At 39.0% G+C, this 15,852-nt stretch overlaps 1 protein-coding gene across 1 annotated transcript; it reads right to left on the bottom strand.

Annotated features, from left to right (window-relative positions):
• Positions 1 to 5,841: 5,841 nt before the first annotated feature.
• Positions 5,842 to 8,065, bottom strand: LOC102200440 (leucine-rich repeat-containing protein 51-like). Its single transcript, XM_005747366.2, has 4 exons — positions 7,930 to 8,065; positions 7,270 to 7,475; positions 6,882 to 7,030; positions 5,842 to 6,001 (listed from the first exon to the last, which is right to left on the bottom strand). The coding sequence occupies exons 1-4, from the start codon at positions 7,979 to 7,981 to the stop codon at positions 5,875 to 5,877; spliced, it is 534 nt and encodes a 177-aa protein (XP_005747423.1). The 5' UTR covers positions 7,982 to 8,065; the 3' UTR covers positions 5,842 to 5,874.
• Between the last annotated feature and the right edge of the window lie 7,787 nt (positions 8,066 to 15,852).

Below are 15,852 nucleotides of genomic sequence, written 5' to 3'. Positions count from 1 at the left end.
AGAAATGATCTTAATATGTATTGTTCAGTTTTTGCTGCAGCATATAATAACTGTGGTGAATTTTTACATAATTAAACACAAGACCACACGTTTTTTATAGTGTTTTATGGTTAACACTTTCAAATTCAGAATATGTTTAAACTCACATGGGTTCCCTATTCTAAAGCCCTCAGTTAAAGCTGCCTTGTTGCAGTTAACAAACCCAAGTCAAGATTTATGTGTTTAAGCTACAGAAAACTGGGGATATATGAGATCTGCCTCGTTTATTATTGAACTGCCTTAGATATACTCAAGTATATTTATTAAAATATAAGTTTCCTCAAAGCTGAAAACTAATGCATTGCCACAACTTGCAGTATAATTTTCCTCTGATAGAGCTTTCAGGTGTATAAAGGATTACACAGATTTTCAACTGGCCCCATTTAGCACCCTAAATGATGCATTATATAACACTTCCACAACATAACATAGTAGCTAACTTGCATTTTAATACTGTAACAAAATGAGAAAGAGTCTTTTAATCTCTTGGATATAATGTGTAATGCAGATCATTGTCCTTCACAGGTTTCAAGGTCCACAAACTTTAAGTTTAACTGTGAGGGAAAACCACTGGACCAATGTTTTTCTGAGACATTTTTTAATTGTTTCAATTGTAACTACCGTAGTTAAAATAAGATTACTATTCCTTCACACACCATACATTTCCAGCCTTCAGTGAAAAGCCAGAAGCAATTACAAGCAGGTAAGACCTCTGCAGAGAACAGACGACATCAGTGACACTTATTATGTCAGACACAGCATGTCAGGGGGAGCTGGGTTGCAAAGTGGCTTGCAACTGCATATATGACATTTCTAGAAGAGCACTTGTTGATTTGTTGTTATTAAGGCCAAGCTTGATTTTGTGGCCTGAACTCAAATGTCACTATATTCATAATATTCTATATCGAAAGACTTCACATAGGGTTTTGCAGAATAAGACATATAAATATGCATTTTAATGATGGATATGTGTTATATGTTAATAAAATCGACCATTTTGTGAGACAGACAGCATTTCATTATCTATGACTGACACAGCAGAGTGGGAGAAGTCTCAAATTTAAGTCTTTAATCCAAAACAGACCGGGGTCACACACAGGGACTTTGTTAGATAAACAGTCCCAACAAGAGGTAGGGAAGAGGTACAGATGATAAACTTACTAAGTCTATACACGAGGAAGTCTATCAGAAACCACAGACAATATAAAACTTGGAGGTGGTTACCATGACGTCACCAACCTTAAATTTGATTCTGAAGCCTTGAAATGACTGTTTGACTTGTGATGAATGAAGTCGTTGGCCAATGAGCATGTAGTTTGAGAGATAATTGTCAACTCTGAATCATGGTATGACCAAAAGACAATTGATTTTTTTCCCTCATTTTAATATTCAATGACCCAAATGGCAAAAGTGACCCATAAATTCAGTAGGAAAGTGTTTGCAGAGGTAAAGACAGAAAGCTGGTTTTCCATCATCTTCTCTAGAACTGGAATTCCTTTAGCAACCACATCTATTTTTATCTGGTGGTTATCAGAGAGAATTCAGGTTTTTAGGTACTTACACATTGGCTTAATTTTTCCAACACAGAGCTACATCTTTGGTTTTTATTCTCTAACAGTAAAACAGGGGGGGAAAAAGGGGACACAAGTAAACAGAACAAACAATGAGAAGACGGCCTGAAAGCTCGACAGCTACGTTGAACAAAGAGAGAGGGGAACTGGACAACAGGGGAGTAGTAGGCAGGTGATTGATTAACTGGCACAAGAAAAGGGCAGAAATTTCAAAATAAAACAGGAAGTCAAAACAGAAGCCTCACAAACTATTTTGGATCATTGCTTTAAAGAATCCCTTAGACACACAGATGAAACAAAATTACCCATATTTCCTACAACCTATATCCACTTCTATAACAGAAACGGCATTATTTTCCATCTAAATAATCTCAAAAAATGTTAAGCAATATATGCGGCATATGCTGAGGCAATTACCACGTCAGACAGCAAGATATTACCACACAGAAAGGGGGAGAGAAAATAGAAAAAGAGGAGCAACATGAAAGAGAACACTATATTTATTCTGCCTGCCACCATTAAATTCATCTCGTGCTGGAGCTCTTCCTGGTTCATTTGGTAGAGCAGATGTTAATGGCTTAACAGGGCTAGGCAGTAAGTGTTTAATTAGGTCTGGGGGAAAATGATTTATTAAACACATCTGGGCTTATAAAATAACGCTCTCTGGACTCTGTCTTTTATGACTCCCACGCTGGAGCTCACTCTTCAAACCCTCCACCACCACTTATCCCCACCTGAAAATATAACTGTCTGTTTTAGCTTGAGCTTTCAGACTTGACAAAAACAATCCGTTGAAGCACAGTACGTCCCTTAGTGATGTCACTTCTCCTGATGGGAGCAGGGAACAACAGCACCTAGTGGGAGGAAAGGCACAGTGGGGAGTGTGTCACTGACGATCAAGCGGTGCAGTACAGTTTTAGTGTCGCGGATTACTGGGATTTGTGCATGTCACCTGCCTGCTCAGACCACATCAAAGCCACATGGTGCTAGGTGCACTTCTGTTAGGTCCTTTTAGGGATGATAGCTTTGACTTTGATAGTTTCCTCACACAGGAGTGCAGAAGATAGAGCTTTTTATCTCACAATGTGAATGTGTGGCTGCGGTGAGATTGACCACACAGAGCGCTTAGCCTGGACAGTGATGGACGGATGCGGTTTCTGCAGGTGGCCATGTACTTCATGCAGATCAGAGATTGACAAGTGGAAAACCCCACTTAATTTAGGATCCTGTGTATTTGCTATAGCTATTTATTTTTTTTCCAATTTCCTGATATTAGGTGTTTGCCAGACAGTTTTTTGGCTAATCTTTCCACCATAAAGCTGTCATCCTGTCATGGCACACATGCAATTTTGAATTACAGAAAACCAGATAGACTCAAGCATGAGTCTATGTGAATGTCTTGATACACCTGGCTCTGCAATATTGTTCAGAAAAAAGAAAAGATCCAGTTTTAGGATCTTTTCAGTTAGGCCAAGAGGCAGGCCTGGGAACCACCCACTAGTTGCTAGGGAAACAAGATAATTCCCTCATTGGCTGCGAGTGGTTGCTGACAGTCCCTGTGAAACTGATTGCTCAAGAATGCCTGTAACACAGTAACACCAGTCAGTGACCCTCCTGGTAACCGCCAAGTAAAAATTTGTTTTCCCAGACACATTTTTGTGGGTGATTTCTTGCTGTTGCAAGGTGAAACTGATCTCAAAGAGGTGCAGTGCTATGATGAAAATCACCATGCAGTTGCCTTGATTGCTAGCATATTGTAGTTGTAGCTGCCATTGTGGAAGACTTGTCTTTAAATACCTGTCAACTATTTACTACAACGGTATACACTTTTTTCTAGTGAGTAATGTTGCTAGGTCTCTAGGTCTGTGTGCCAGACGTCTTAACAAGGTAAGAAAAGAAAGAAAGAAAAACTACATAAAGACATTTGATGCATGGCTACAGCTACTTGGGTGATCAATTGAATGACAGATTGGACCAGAGGACCGACAGTGAAGCCGTGTACAAGAAGGGATAAACAGACTCCTTACTTACTGAAGAAGTTCAGATCCTTCAATCTGTGCAGCAAGATGCTGGAGATCCTCTACCAGTCTGTGATAGCGAGGGTCATCTACTTTTCTGCTCTCTGCAAAGTGGTGGGGGTGAGGGTAGAGGGCAGCATCAATGCCAGAAGGATCAACAAAATAATCCACAAGGTTGGAACCATCACTGTCCAGAATCAGAATGTGGAGTCAGAGAGAAACAGGAGGTCACTGAATACAAGAAAAACTGCAGACAACCCACGTCACCTGCTCCATTCCACACTATCGAGGCAGCAGAGCCCCATCTCCCTCAGATTTATTTAACCCCGCTGACACAAAGAACATTTCAGGATATCAGTTCTACCATTCTCCATAAAAGTGTACAACAGCTCTCCTTTTTGTGACAGCTGAAAATGTCCGTGAGGAAATGATCCCACACTCATTTCTGTATCAACCCTTCCTAATGTTGTTTCTCAGATTCATAGTGTGGATGTTATTTATTAATACATTCGCACTAATGCTTTCTATAATTCTTTTTTGCACAATCATTAATAAATAACAAACTTTGACTGCCATTCCCATCTGCAGCAAAGAGAACATGACAAGAGTAGCTAACGCTTGCCATTCTGAATTCATAGAGTACAATGGAATACTGTGTATTCTACCAAATGGGCAGGACAGACGTCTATGCCGACTGACCATAGCTTCTAAAAATGCGAACAATGGCTGTGACGACTTATGGGACATCCATCCATCCATCCATCTTCAACCGCTTATCCGAGGCCGGGTCGCGGGGGCAGCAGCCTAAGCAAAGCACTTATGGGACATGTTTATTGTATTTCACTACAGCTTTCGACATGTGAAATGTCAAAAAAAGCGAAGTCGATGTGCAATAGCTAGTCGTCAAAATCTGCAAAGTGCATGCAAGTGTTTCCTCAAGCACTGTACAAAGCGGGCCATCCTGCTGAGAGCAGCTGCCATCGTGACTGAAAGATATTCATTGATTCTGGCTTCACTGCACAGTTTGACACATGGTCTAAACGCTGTTTCAAAAGAACCATGTAAGTGCAGGTTTCAAAGGAAACAGGGGCCTAAATACTTCCGTTGTGAAAACCCTTAGGAAAGTATCAGTTTAGGTGTTATGCACCTCAAAGTCTTGATGTGCACTTAGATGATCTCATTTGTGTTGGTTTTATTGGTCCGTTTTTGTGTCGTGTGGTGTGTTTGCTGATACAGGCATATTTAATTCACACCAATTAAAGTTTTTCAGAGAAAATGATGAATCTATACCAAAAAAGAACCTGGAGGACAGCCAGTTAAATCAGCCTAGAAACTAATAAATGGTGCACATTTCTTCCCTAACGAGACCAGATGGCAATACCAGAGACTCAAACTTGCTTATGTGTATGTATATTTAATGAAGTCACATTTGCTATATGGGTGGGTGTGATTACAAGCTGCAACTATACATTTTATATGTTCCTTTGTCAGGTAATTGTTTGGATTTATTTTTTAATTCTTGCGTGATTTTAGCAGCGTGATTTAGATTGTGATCAAGTAGGAATATTGTTGTTTCAATAGACCTCTGGACATGGGGCATTAAAGTGTTGTATGTCCCTGGGCATTCAAAGTGCCCTCTATAATACCATATCCCCAACACTCGTCATGCAGACCCATATCATCACAGTCCCATCTTCTAGCTTATCTGGTGGGAGTCAGGACTATGTTTTCACTGAGGTATTCCCATCGAGGGTCATGCCAAATGTGCTGGATCCCTTCTGAGTTGAACAAATTCATTTTACACTCGTCTAACCACAGAATGTGCTCCCAATATGAAATATCCCAAAAGAGGAAGCAACTGTATTTCACAGTTCAACTGCAGTTCACTGAAGTTGACTTTACGCAAGGTCCTTCACATTGTCTGAGCTGTCACAGTGATTCTAACTTCAACCGATAACCCCTGGGCCACATCAGCATGTTTAGATTTGTACAAGTAGTGCGCCGTTTGTGACATCATGTCGTGACGATGGCCACCGAGAGTCTGATTACCTCCTAATTTCTACTGCAGTAATCAAGGAGGAAGATGGGTGACCATAGCCACAGCCCATAGGTCAAAAATGAGAATGCTCACAGGATATTAGCTCAGCTGTAAATAACATGGATACCAAGATCTGACGCAGGGAATTGAGAAAAAAACAAAACAGGCTGGTGACGAGAGGACAAACATTTTTATTCAGTAGAAACACTTAATGGTCTCGGGGGGTTTTTTTGGTGCCGTGAGAACGCCAGATATCTGCCATGACCCGCTCATCTCGTGTCACACCGCTGAAGTCCATCGTCTTCAGCTGAGGCAATACAGAAATCACATAATTCCTAAACACAGAAAAAGGCACACACGTCAAAGTCAGCTTTGACTCCAAGGGCACCGTGGACATGTTGAGTGCTTCCATATATGAAAATTCATATCAGCATTAACATTTGATTTTAAATAAGGACGATATGTCTAAGTCTTTGTGAAGCAGACTTTGCTGATTTTTCACATAAATGAGAGTATGAAGTGAGATGAAAATTAAATCAAGAAGCTATATCCCTGAGATATTGAACCTAATAACCTGACACATCTAATGTAGACATAAGCAGGTATCAGAGGTATCACATATCTCAATGTGACATTTCTCTGTCTATATCTGTAGGTGTTGCAAAAGATATATGATTAGATTCAGTGCATTAGTTATTACAAATACTGTTTAAACTAGAATATTATGGTACTTGGTACAGTACTACATATATTCAGTTAATGACATTTTTCATAAAAAGGAAGTTTAACTTTACCTACTTTAGGTAAATTCTGTACTTTAATAGGAAGAATATTTTAGCTCTTGTTTTGCCACTTTGCTAAAATAGTTATTACATTTCTGATCAAATATTCCCTCTTACACACCTGTGATTTCCCATTAAAAAAACATAGCCCCCTGAAACAACTGTCAAGTTAGACTCAACATATGAGTTATCCTCAACATGCCGCACGATCTATGAATCTATGAAGCAGGTTTTGTCGGGGTATTTTTTTCTTTCTAATTCTTTTTTTTTTTTTTGCTTTTCTTCTTCTCTGCTTCTGGCCTAGCCTCTTGCTATCAACTATCTACAACCAATCTAGAACCAGCCTGTGTATAACTCCACACACTGCAACTTCAGATCAGCTCTGAGAACAGAATGTCTGTCTTAAGTGAAATTGCTGAAAATGAGCTTGCACCTGTAGCCTTTGCTTGTTTCTATGAGATTGCCATGCAATGTGATTGTGTGCAGATGCTGGAGCTCTCTCAGCTTGTCCACTTCTGACAGGTTCCAGATGCTGTTGCCATGAAGATACAGCACACGCAGTTCTTTCAGCTCACACAAAACCTGGAACAGGGCTTAGTTGTAAATTTAAATCAATAAAATGCTGGTTAGCTTGCGAAGATATCAGAATTTATTGCATTTTGGGGAAACAAATGTAGATTATAAACATTTCTTAAATAAACAGGGAGAACAAATGTTTTGTATAAGACGTGTGTAATTATACATCAAAGACAGGGGCTAATTTCAGAAGAAGACATAGAAAACTGAAAATGAGCTATTAGAAGAACAAAAATGATTCTTACAGGTTCTATGCAGGTGATTTTGTTGAAGGACAGATCCAACCATCCAAGCTTTGATGGTTGTGCAAAAAAGTGGTTGATCGTGTACTGGAGGCCAACAAGGTCGGTGAGGCTGTTATTACTGAGACGCAGAGAGCAGCTCAGGTACTTCCCCTTTGAGTTTGTGGTTAAAGGGCGGAGCAGACTTCGGGGCAGCTCTGCCAATGCACCTGAACCAAAAATAACATAATGAGACTTGATACATTATACGGGCAGCTTTGGTACTTGTTTATATGCGGTTTTATTTCTGCTGCTTAAAGCCGCTCTATTAAAGTGATTACTGCAGTCATGTTCACAGAATTTTATACTGTAGAAATAAGAAGTGATTTGAAGTATTTTATTTTAAAATGCTTTAAAAACAATAAGTTACAAGTTTGTGTGACTAGATTATGCTAGTGTGTAAACATTGCAGTATTTAAATTCATGCATTTTGATAACAGCAGTTGATACACTAACTATAATTAGGTGGTTTTGTAAGAGCAAGTGCTGTCCTAGAAAATACTTCCTACCAAAAAGCTCACCCCCCAGGAGCACTTAAATAATTATTAATGGAAGAAATATATTTAAAAGTAAACACTATTTCATTATCTACTTTATATTTCAGGATTTTTAAAAATATACTACCTGCAACATTGCTGAGATTTTTAAAAGAAAGATCCACTGGTGGACTATACATGTTCAGTTCAAAAAGTCTCCAGCAACAGCAGAATGAATGTCCAGATTAAACCTAGAGCAGTGACTGAATACTGAAAACACATGGTTGCATGAGAAAAAAAATTAAACATATTGCTTAGCGATGAAATTCAAAAGTCAACATTTGCAGTTTATACACAAACACACATACAATATAGAATGCATTCAATTGATATATATTTTAGAAGGAGAGAGAAGAAGACCTAACATTGATTATAGATCACCTCATCTTTCTACTTCTTACAGATACATGCATGCATGGAAACCACAGAATACTATCCTGCAGTAATGCAGTCCCAATAAGAAGTTTTAGAACACTTAAAAAAAATGGCAAAAAATATCATATTTTGCATGGTTAATCTTAACAAGGTTCCAAGTAGAGCTTCAACATGCAACAAGAAGAAATGGGAGTGAGACAAAACAATTATTTGACCATGCAAGTTATTGAAAACAAAGCTTAAACTGAAACAAGTTGTTTTCCAGTTGGTAAAACACTTAGAACCACATGCTTGTAAAAGGTCAAATCTGTGAAAAAAAACGTGGTTTCATCATCATTTCTGTCAGGTACTCACATTGTCATGATGTTCTGATGGCAAAAGCACAAAAAACATTTCGTTTTTAACGTTGTCAGGTTGTTGAACTGCATAAACAGGGTCTCTCGCAGGACGCCATTGGTACTGAGGTGGGAAGCAGTAAGACAGTCATTTGGAATTTCTTAAATGATCCTGGGGGTTATGGAACAAACAAGTCAAGTAAAAGACCCAAAAAGATTTCACCAGAACTGAGGAACCAATTGGCAGTCCGTCAAGACATTGGAAATCCTCGACCCAAATTACGACCGTTAATGGTGTCGACTGCAACTCCATAACCATCAGACAGCATCTGAGACTGAAGGGCTTCAAAACCAAAAAACGTCTTCAAAGGTCTCCTTGAAAGCCACAGAACTGACCGTTTGGACTTTGCAAGAGAGCACCAAACATGGGACACTGAAAGGTGGAAGGAAGTTTTATTCTCTGATGAGAAAAAAAATTTAATCTTGATGGTCCTGATGGTTTCCAACGTTACTGGCATGACAAGCAGATCCCACCTGAGATGTTTTCATTTACAGGGTTTACAGGGTTTTTTGGAGGTGTGGTCCTAAACTTTTAAATAAAGCGTTGTTTTCAACAAATTGCTCAAAAAAAATGTTTTGCCTCACTCCCATTTCTTCTTGTTGCATGTTGAAGCTCTACTTGGAACCTTGTTAAGATCCAACTATGCAAAATACGTTTTTTTGCCGTTTTTCAAGTGGTCTCAAACTTTTGATTGGGACTGTACATTGCCAACCAAAACATGACAACGTGATTATTGATTACATTGCAAGTCAGTCAGCTAAAGCACATAATAACAATGTTAGAGCTTTTGACTTAAATCATAACCTGGAATCAAGTTTTTCAGGCCGTCAGGAAGTCAAGGAATGCTCCAATCCAATATTTGAATCATGTATTGTACCAATCCCAACTTTAAAAGCTGGACATCGTGTGAATGTCATGACCAACAATTTTACAGCACAACCCTGTATTGTATGAAAAGATCAATGCCTTTTACCTGGCATGCCAATTTCCTCACGCCATCATCGGAGTCCAGATGAACTGGTGAGTGAGTTGTCCACGGAACCAGATGCAAACATGTTTACCTATTATGTGTTACAGGTGTGGAAAAACTCACCTGTCTAGAATATATGTCACTGTCTGCATTTCTATTATTGGGATATATATGCTCTAACTCTCCTGAATTGTGCATCTATGCTGACAATGTACCAGCGAGCACAGAAAAATAAACAGAATATGAGTTTGAGAGGGTAAATGGAGGACATATTCACAAAGAAGAACTCAAAGGACAGAAGAGGTGATCATGGAAAATTACATCCATCAGCCGGAGATTTTCCTCACCTTGTTGTTCCCTCAAGATGTCAGTGTCTGTGTATGCCTCGCTAATAGCACAACAGCACCTCATTGAAAGAGTAAGGACAGTCCTTCAATAAGATATGAAAATGACAGTGAGCCATAGTGAAGGACACAGACAGAGACTCAGACAGAGGCTGGAATCAGGATGGGTTTGAACAAATGTTTTGGAAGTCAGAGTATGTGAGGTATGTAAAGGAGATATCGAGTGTTTATTTACAAGCCGCATGGTTCATCTAATGTTTAAGGTGATCTTCAAATTTATGTCCCACTGATAAATTGCGTATAAGCATGTGGGAGGGTGGTGTCATTGGTGTGTGTGTGGCTGAGTCTCTTAAGATCATAGATCAGGAAACAGGGTCATTCAGATGAATAAAACATCAAGCAGGAGACCAGATGGAAAAATCTGGACTTCTTTCCTCCCTGCAACGGCCATGAGTGATGTGCTTAATACCCATGTACTACAGTGAGTCCATTCAGCCGCACACAGTAGGAAGCTGAAAAATCTGAACAGCAGTGGTTTGAAGGGATTGAATATTCATGAGGGCACCGTAACACTGTAGGCTATAGACCTCAGGATAATCAATATAGAGTACTGTGCAAAACTCTTGAGCCACTCCTTATTTCTTTATACACTGTAGTTTGAGCAAAAGTTCTCCAGGCTTTCTGAAAATCTCTCAAAGTCGTTCTTTGGACATTGGCAGAGGAATGTGTTTTTTTTCTTTGTTAATGTTTATTAATGAGGTGATTCTAATGGAGCTACTATTCAATAATTTTGCACAAGGTGAGCAGTGTGTGCTTAAAAAAGCTGAGGAAACTGGCGAGTTGGAGGAAAAATATCCAGCTACACAATATCGAGTATATATATTCATCCAGTCCTTCAGTTTAGTTCAGTTGAGATTAACTTTAACGGGTCTTACAGATCCATTGGTTGCAAATTACATAGACCTTTATAGAGTGATGAATTCCACTTTGAAATGTTTTAGCTTAAACTATCATCACTATGTACAGAAAGGGTCAAGAGACAGGTACAACAATGAGTGTCTATGGCTATCTGCAAAAAACAGTAGAGGCTCTGTCATGATTTGGGGAATGGATGGAAGTATAACACAATAAGGTACTGTCAAATCTTGATCCATCATGGAATACCATCTGGAAAGCTTGTGACACATTGCCAATGGAGCAAAAGCATAACTACCTAGTGAAAACAGACAGGGCAGCACTATCAGTCATGGATTGGCCTCACCAGAGCCCAGACATCAACATTACTGAAGCAGTGTGGGATCATCTTGACAGAGAACAGAACAAAAGGCAGACAAAAATGTCTTTCAAGAAGCCTGGAGGACTATTCCTGAAGACCACTTCAAAAATTTAGAAGCAGCAAGCTTGCCCAACAGAGTTCATGCTGTGTTGAAGAATAAAGGTGGTCACAGCAAATGTTAACTTTAGACCCTTGTGCCCACTCTCCAAATTTCCAAGCCAAATATAAAGAAATGGGAGGTGCCTTAAGACTTTTTCGCAGTATAGTATTTTATAGCTGTTTATTCTCAGCTGCACAGTCCACTGCTTAACTTGGCAGATGGCTGTCGCCAAGTCTCTTTCCATTTATTAGCACCTTACATTAGTGCGGTACTGGAAGTGGAGAACTGGATGCAAGTGAAACTGAAGTAGCTCTAAACTAGTTTAAACTTTCCATTAAAGACTTGTTTGGGTAAGTGCTATCAGTGTAATATGGAATGAGGAAATATCAGGCGAAGGTAAGGTACTGGGCTCAAGAAACATAAAACTCTGTTCTTTCCTTGTATACTGTATTTCTGTATTTATGTAAGCTGAACACTTGCATACGACTAAAAACCATGAAATAAATAAAGTCCAGGTTCTGATCAAGATTTAGTAAGATAGCTGAACTTGTGTTCTTAAGAGTCACATAGCAGAAAAGAAACAGAATGGACACTCTGGTCTGAAGAGTTCAAATCAAAGGTCAAAGTGATATAAGAACTCCACATCACTCCTCATCCAATTCAGCTCACCCGCTTCAAACAAAACAACAATTATGACATTGTACACACAGCACTGAAATGACTCATTTAAAAACAGCGGCTTGAAACATAATGCATGTTTTTGCATAATCGTTCAGCATCGATGTGCTGTTAATGTTTGGACTGCAAGATTGGTAGAGCTCGGGCAGCCTTTAGTGTTTCACGTATCCCTTTAATTTCTTTCCGCACTTGCATCTGCATATTATATAGGTGGTATAAGCAAGAAGAACGGCTTAATACAGGCACATTTTCAGCCTGCAGTAAGAGACCTGCATAAACACAGCCGCTGTTGTGTAATACCAACTTCTGCGGCGTAAGTGCATCTGCCATTGTCCCCTGATGAAAGGTAATGGTATTAGAGGAATATCCTTGCTTCCTGCTTTATTCTTAACTATCGTATTTGAACATTTAAAACAAAGGAGATGGATTTAAACAAGATTATTTCTTCATGTGACATTCAAGGTGATCCACAGCGTATTCAGCATGCACAACAAAACAGCAGCTTTCTCGCAGTTAATGTCATTTTAATTATCTTAACATTAACTGTGCAGGAAAAAAACTGGGGAATGGATGCCATGCTGGTCAAGCAAAACAATTTGAACACTGTCTGTTATTTAGTTTTTGTGTTTTCTTCCGTTTGACTGAATATATATTTAGCCAGTCATACATCCAAGCTTGTTACAATAAACATGAGAGAAAACAGCTATTGTTACAGCAGAAGAAAAAATATCCATTTGAGGAAAGTCCCACCCCTAACTCAATGCACTATGTATTTAAGTTACTGTTAGTGTTTGTTTGCTCTATGCTTAATTGGGGTCTTTGCAGTACCAGTCAAAAGTTGGCCTTTCAGCAATATATGAGCATCACCTAATGCTGTGCTGAAAACAGTGCCGACAGTTTATTGTCTTCAGTGTTATGAAAACAATGTTTAATTTTAAAGCTGTAATCATCAAGTCCGAGCCACTGAAATTACTCCATTCTCTTTGATACTTCTTTTTACTTTTTGTACTTTAAATGTTTCAGATTTGTGCTTAAAAATGATATTATGCTATACTGCAAATGTGATTTTGCTGCATCTCTCAGTGTATTCAAACACTTAAACTATGCTATCCTATCCTGGAGGTGCATAGATCCCACACTCAAAATGCATCATTCATAGCTGAATATGAGAAATTTATAGTGGCGAGTTCATCACTTATGCCCTTTGCCCAGGGGTACAAAGACATACACACATTCAGACATACACAATGAATGCTGGAGTGTGCACAGTTACTGTAAAAGTACAACGATCTTGGCACACAACTGCATTACCACACACATTAAATGACCATGGATACAATCAATATTCTGTGTTGCCTAAAGGGACATAGAAAGAATCTTTTTTCCAAATTCTACCTCCATGAAATTTTTCTACCCCAGTGCTCAGGCTTTGCCCTTACCATGTCTCTTCCCTTCACTCATTATCGGCCTCTACTCTACATTAAAAAGCACTGATCTTCTCAATTTCACCTTCTAATTCTCCTTGTCTGCTTTTTATCAGTCTCTCCTATTTGTCCTTAACAACAGCTGTGTGTCCCTGTCCTTCAGAATCAGTAACAACAGACTTAAAGAGGGGTATTTTCTCACCGCAATTTCCCCTTTTCTTCTTATGTAATAAATGTGTTTCTTCTTCTCTTCATGCATATTCTTACCTTTGTTCTGTCACTGTCTCTTACTCTATTCCCCACCCTCTCCTTTTAGTATTACATAGGAGGTCATGCTATTAGCACACTGGTCACTCGGGCTTCTCATGGCATGGGCACACTTTGCTGCTTACCTTCTATTAAGAATATACTGACAGTCCATCAATGGCCTCCACAGCCAGTCACTCTCTTAAATTCTCAGTTGTGTAGTCAGTCAGAAAGCTAGTATATCTGTCAGCAAGCTGCTGTGTCAGATGGTCATTCAACCAGTCACGCAATGCATCAGTCATGTCAGTCAATTTGACAGGCAGCGTGGGTAAAGCAGTGTATCAGTCCATTAGTGAGGCAGTCAGATGGATGATGTATACAGCGATGCTACTAATTAGTTATCCAGTCAGTTGTACTGCTTTCATCAGAGACATACGAACACATAACAGAAAATAAAGAATCTTCACTATTGCTTTAGCAGGCAGTGTAACTCAAGTTCTGATAGTACTGTGTTTGTTTGCCTAGAATTACTTCCTGACATAAACAAATGAACAGTTCCTTTCTGTTGAGATGATCCCACGCTGTTTCAATAACACTGAGATCTGCAATCTGGGGAGATCAGTTCATGACAGAGTTTTTTTCTTTTACTGCATCTATTTTACCAAAACACCTGCAGGGCACTGACCCTTGAGGCCTGGAGTTGGACACACCTGCCTTAAAGCCATATAAATAATTGTTTATTCCATCAATCAGTTCTTAACTATTACTATTTTGTGTTATTCAATAAATATAGTTATGCAGCTAAATGTAATCGATGTCTGAAGATTAAGTATTAGTATTCATTAAGCAGCTACATTTCTGTGGTTTTTACTTTTGTATTTCACCTTTATTTATACAGGTAAATCTCACTGAGACATGAGGTCTCATTTTCAAGAGCTACCTGTTTTAAATATCTGTAATAATACTGTGTTACTATCGTGTGACTCATCAGGACTGCGCAAAGAAATCCCAGAGTGTGTCTTGTGATGTCTGAGAAACCATAACGTAGCAAAATATGTTTTGGATGTTGTGGAGGTTTGTGGGGTGGGTGCTCTCTGAATCTGGCTTGTTCTGACTTCCATAGATGCCAGATTGCATTTGGATCTAGGATTTTCGAAGATGGGTGAATGCCTCGGGCAGATTTTGTGGTGTGTAGCAGGTTGAGATGTGTTACTGACTCTACAGCTGTAGAACCAGTACGACACCCAGTTAGATCTACTGTAAGGTTGCTGCATGTCAAAGTGGCATCTAAATTACATGAATATCAGAACCTATCTATTATAAGCAGAACATTGCAGATGATTCTTGTTAAATCACTTGATTTGTCAATGGTATATGTCAATGGCATAAATATGAAATATTTTAAGAGAGAAATAGGTGCCGACAGTAGTTGTATTAGGCTACAGTCCCAGTGTTGAATAACTAAGAAGATCAAAACCTAAGTAGGCTAAGGATTATTGCTAACAAGCATGTATTTCAAAGAGGGCAACTGAAAGATAAAACTAAAAAGCTGGACAAAGTTGTTACTATCTCTTTCAGTCTTTTTCATACCTTTTGTTAACTAAAGATCACTGGGAGCCCTTTTATCAATACAACCTGTATCACCCTCATTCAATTTAACAAAGTGACTTCAGGGAGTTGCTCAATACAGCTCAGCTGGAGCAGGTGGGGTTAAGTGCTTTTGTCAAGGGCACCACCAGAGGTTTGCTTGTGAAGAGTAAAAGCATTGCTCAAAGATCTGCTCTGCCTCAGTGCTGGGAGGTGCACTCCAGTCACAGGCCACAATTTTGACACTTACACCACAGATTTGTTCAAAACTCATTACATAATTGGAATACATGTAACTGAGAAAACCTAGTGCTGCGGTACAGAAAAATAAATCATGTTACACTGATCCTGTTCGGTCCTCCTTTTGATGTTTTACAAACCTTGGTTGAAGAACCACTAACTGTTCAGTTAATAAATTTGTTTCAATAACTCATCATTTCCAAGCAAGATCAGAGAGTTCAGTATGTGAAACTTGAAGTAGAGCAGTCTACTGTCAAGGTTAAAGCCCCTAACATTTCAACATATGCATCAGTAAATGTAATCTGTCCCTTCTTTTCCCATGGCTTACCTCAGAAAAACTCAATTCAGCCTGTGAGTTTTAGCAGAATCATACTG

Source organism: Pundamilia nyererei, unplaced genomic scaffold, assembly GCF_000239375.1.
Source record: "Pundamilia nyererei isolate P.nyererei 1_Seehausen unplaced genomic scaffold, PunNye1.0 scaffold00196, whole genome shotgun sequence".
In the NCBI taxonomy this organism is placed as follows: domain Eukaryota; kingdom Metazoa; phylum Chordata; class Actinopteri; order Cichliformes; family Cichlidae; genus Pundamilia; species Pundamilia nyererei.
This window is presented reverse-complemented; position numbering and strand designations above follow the sequence as displayed.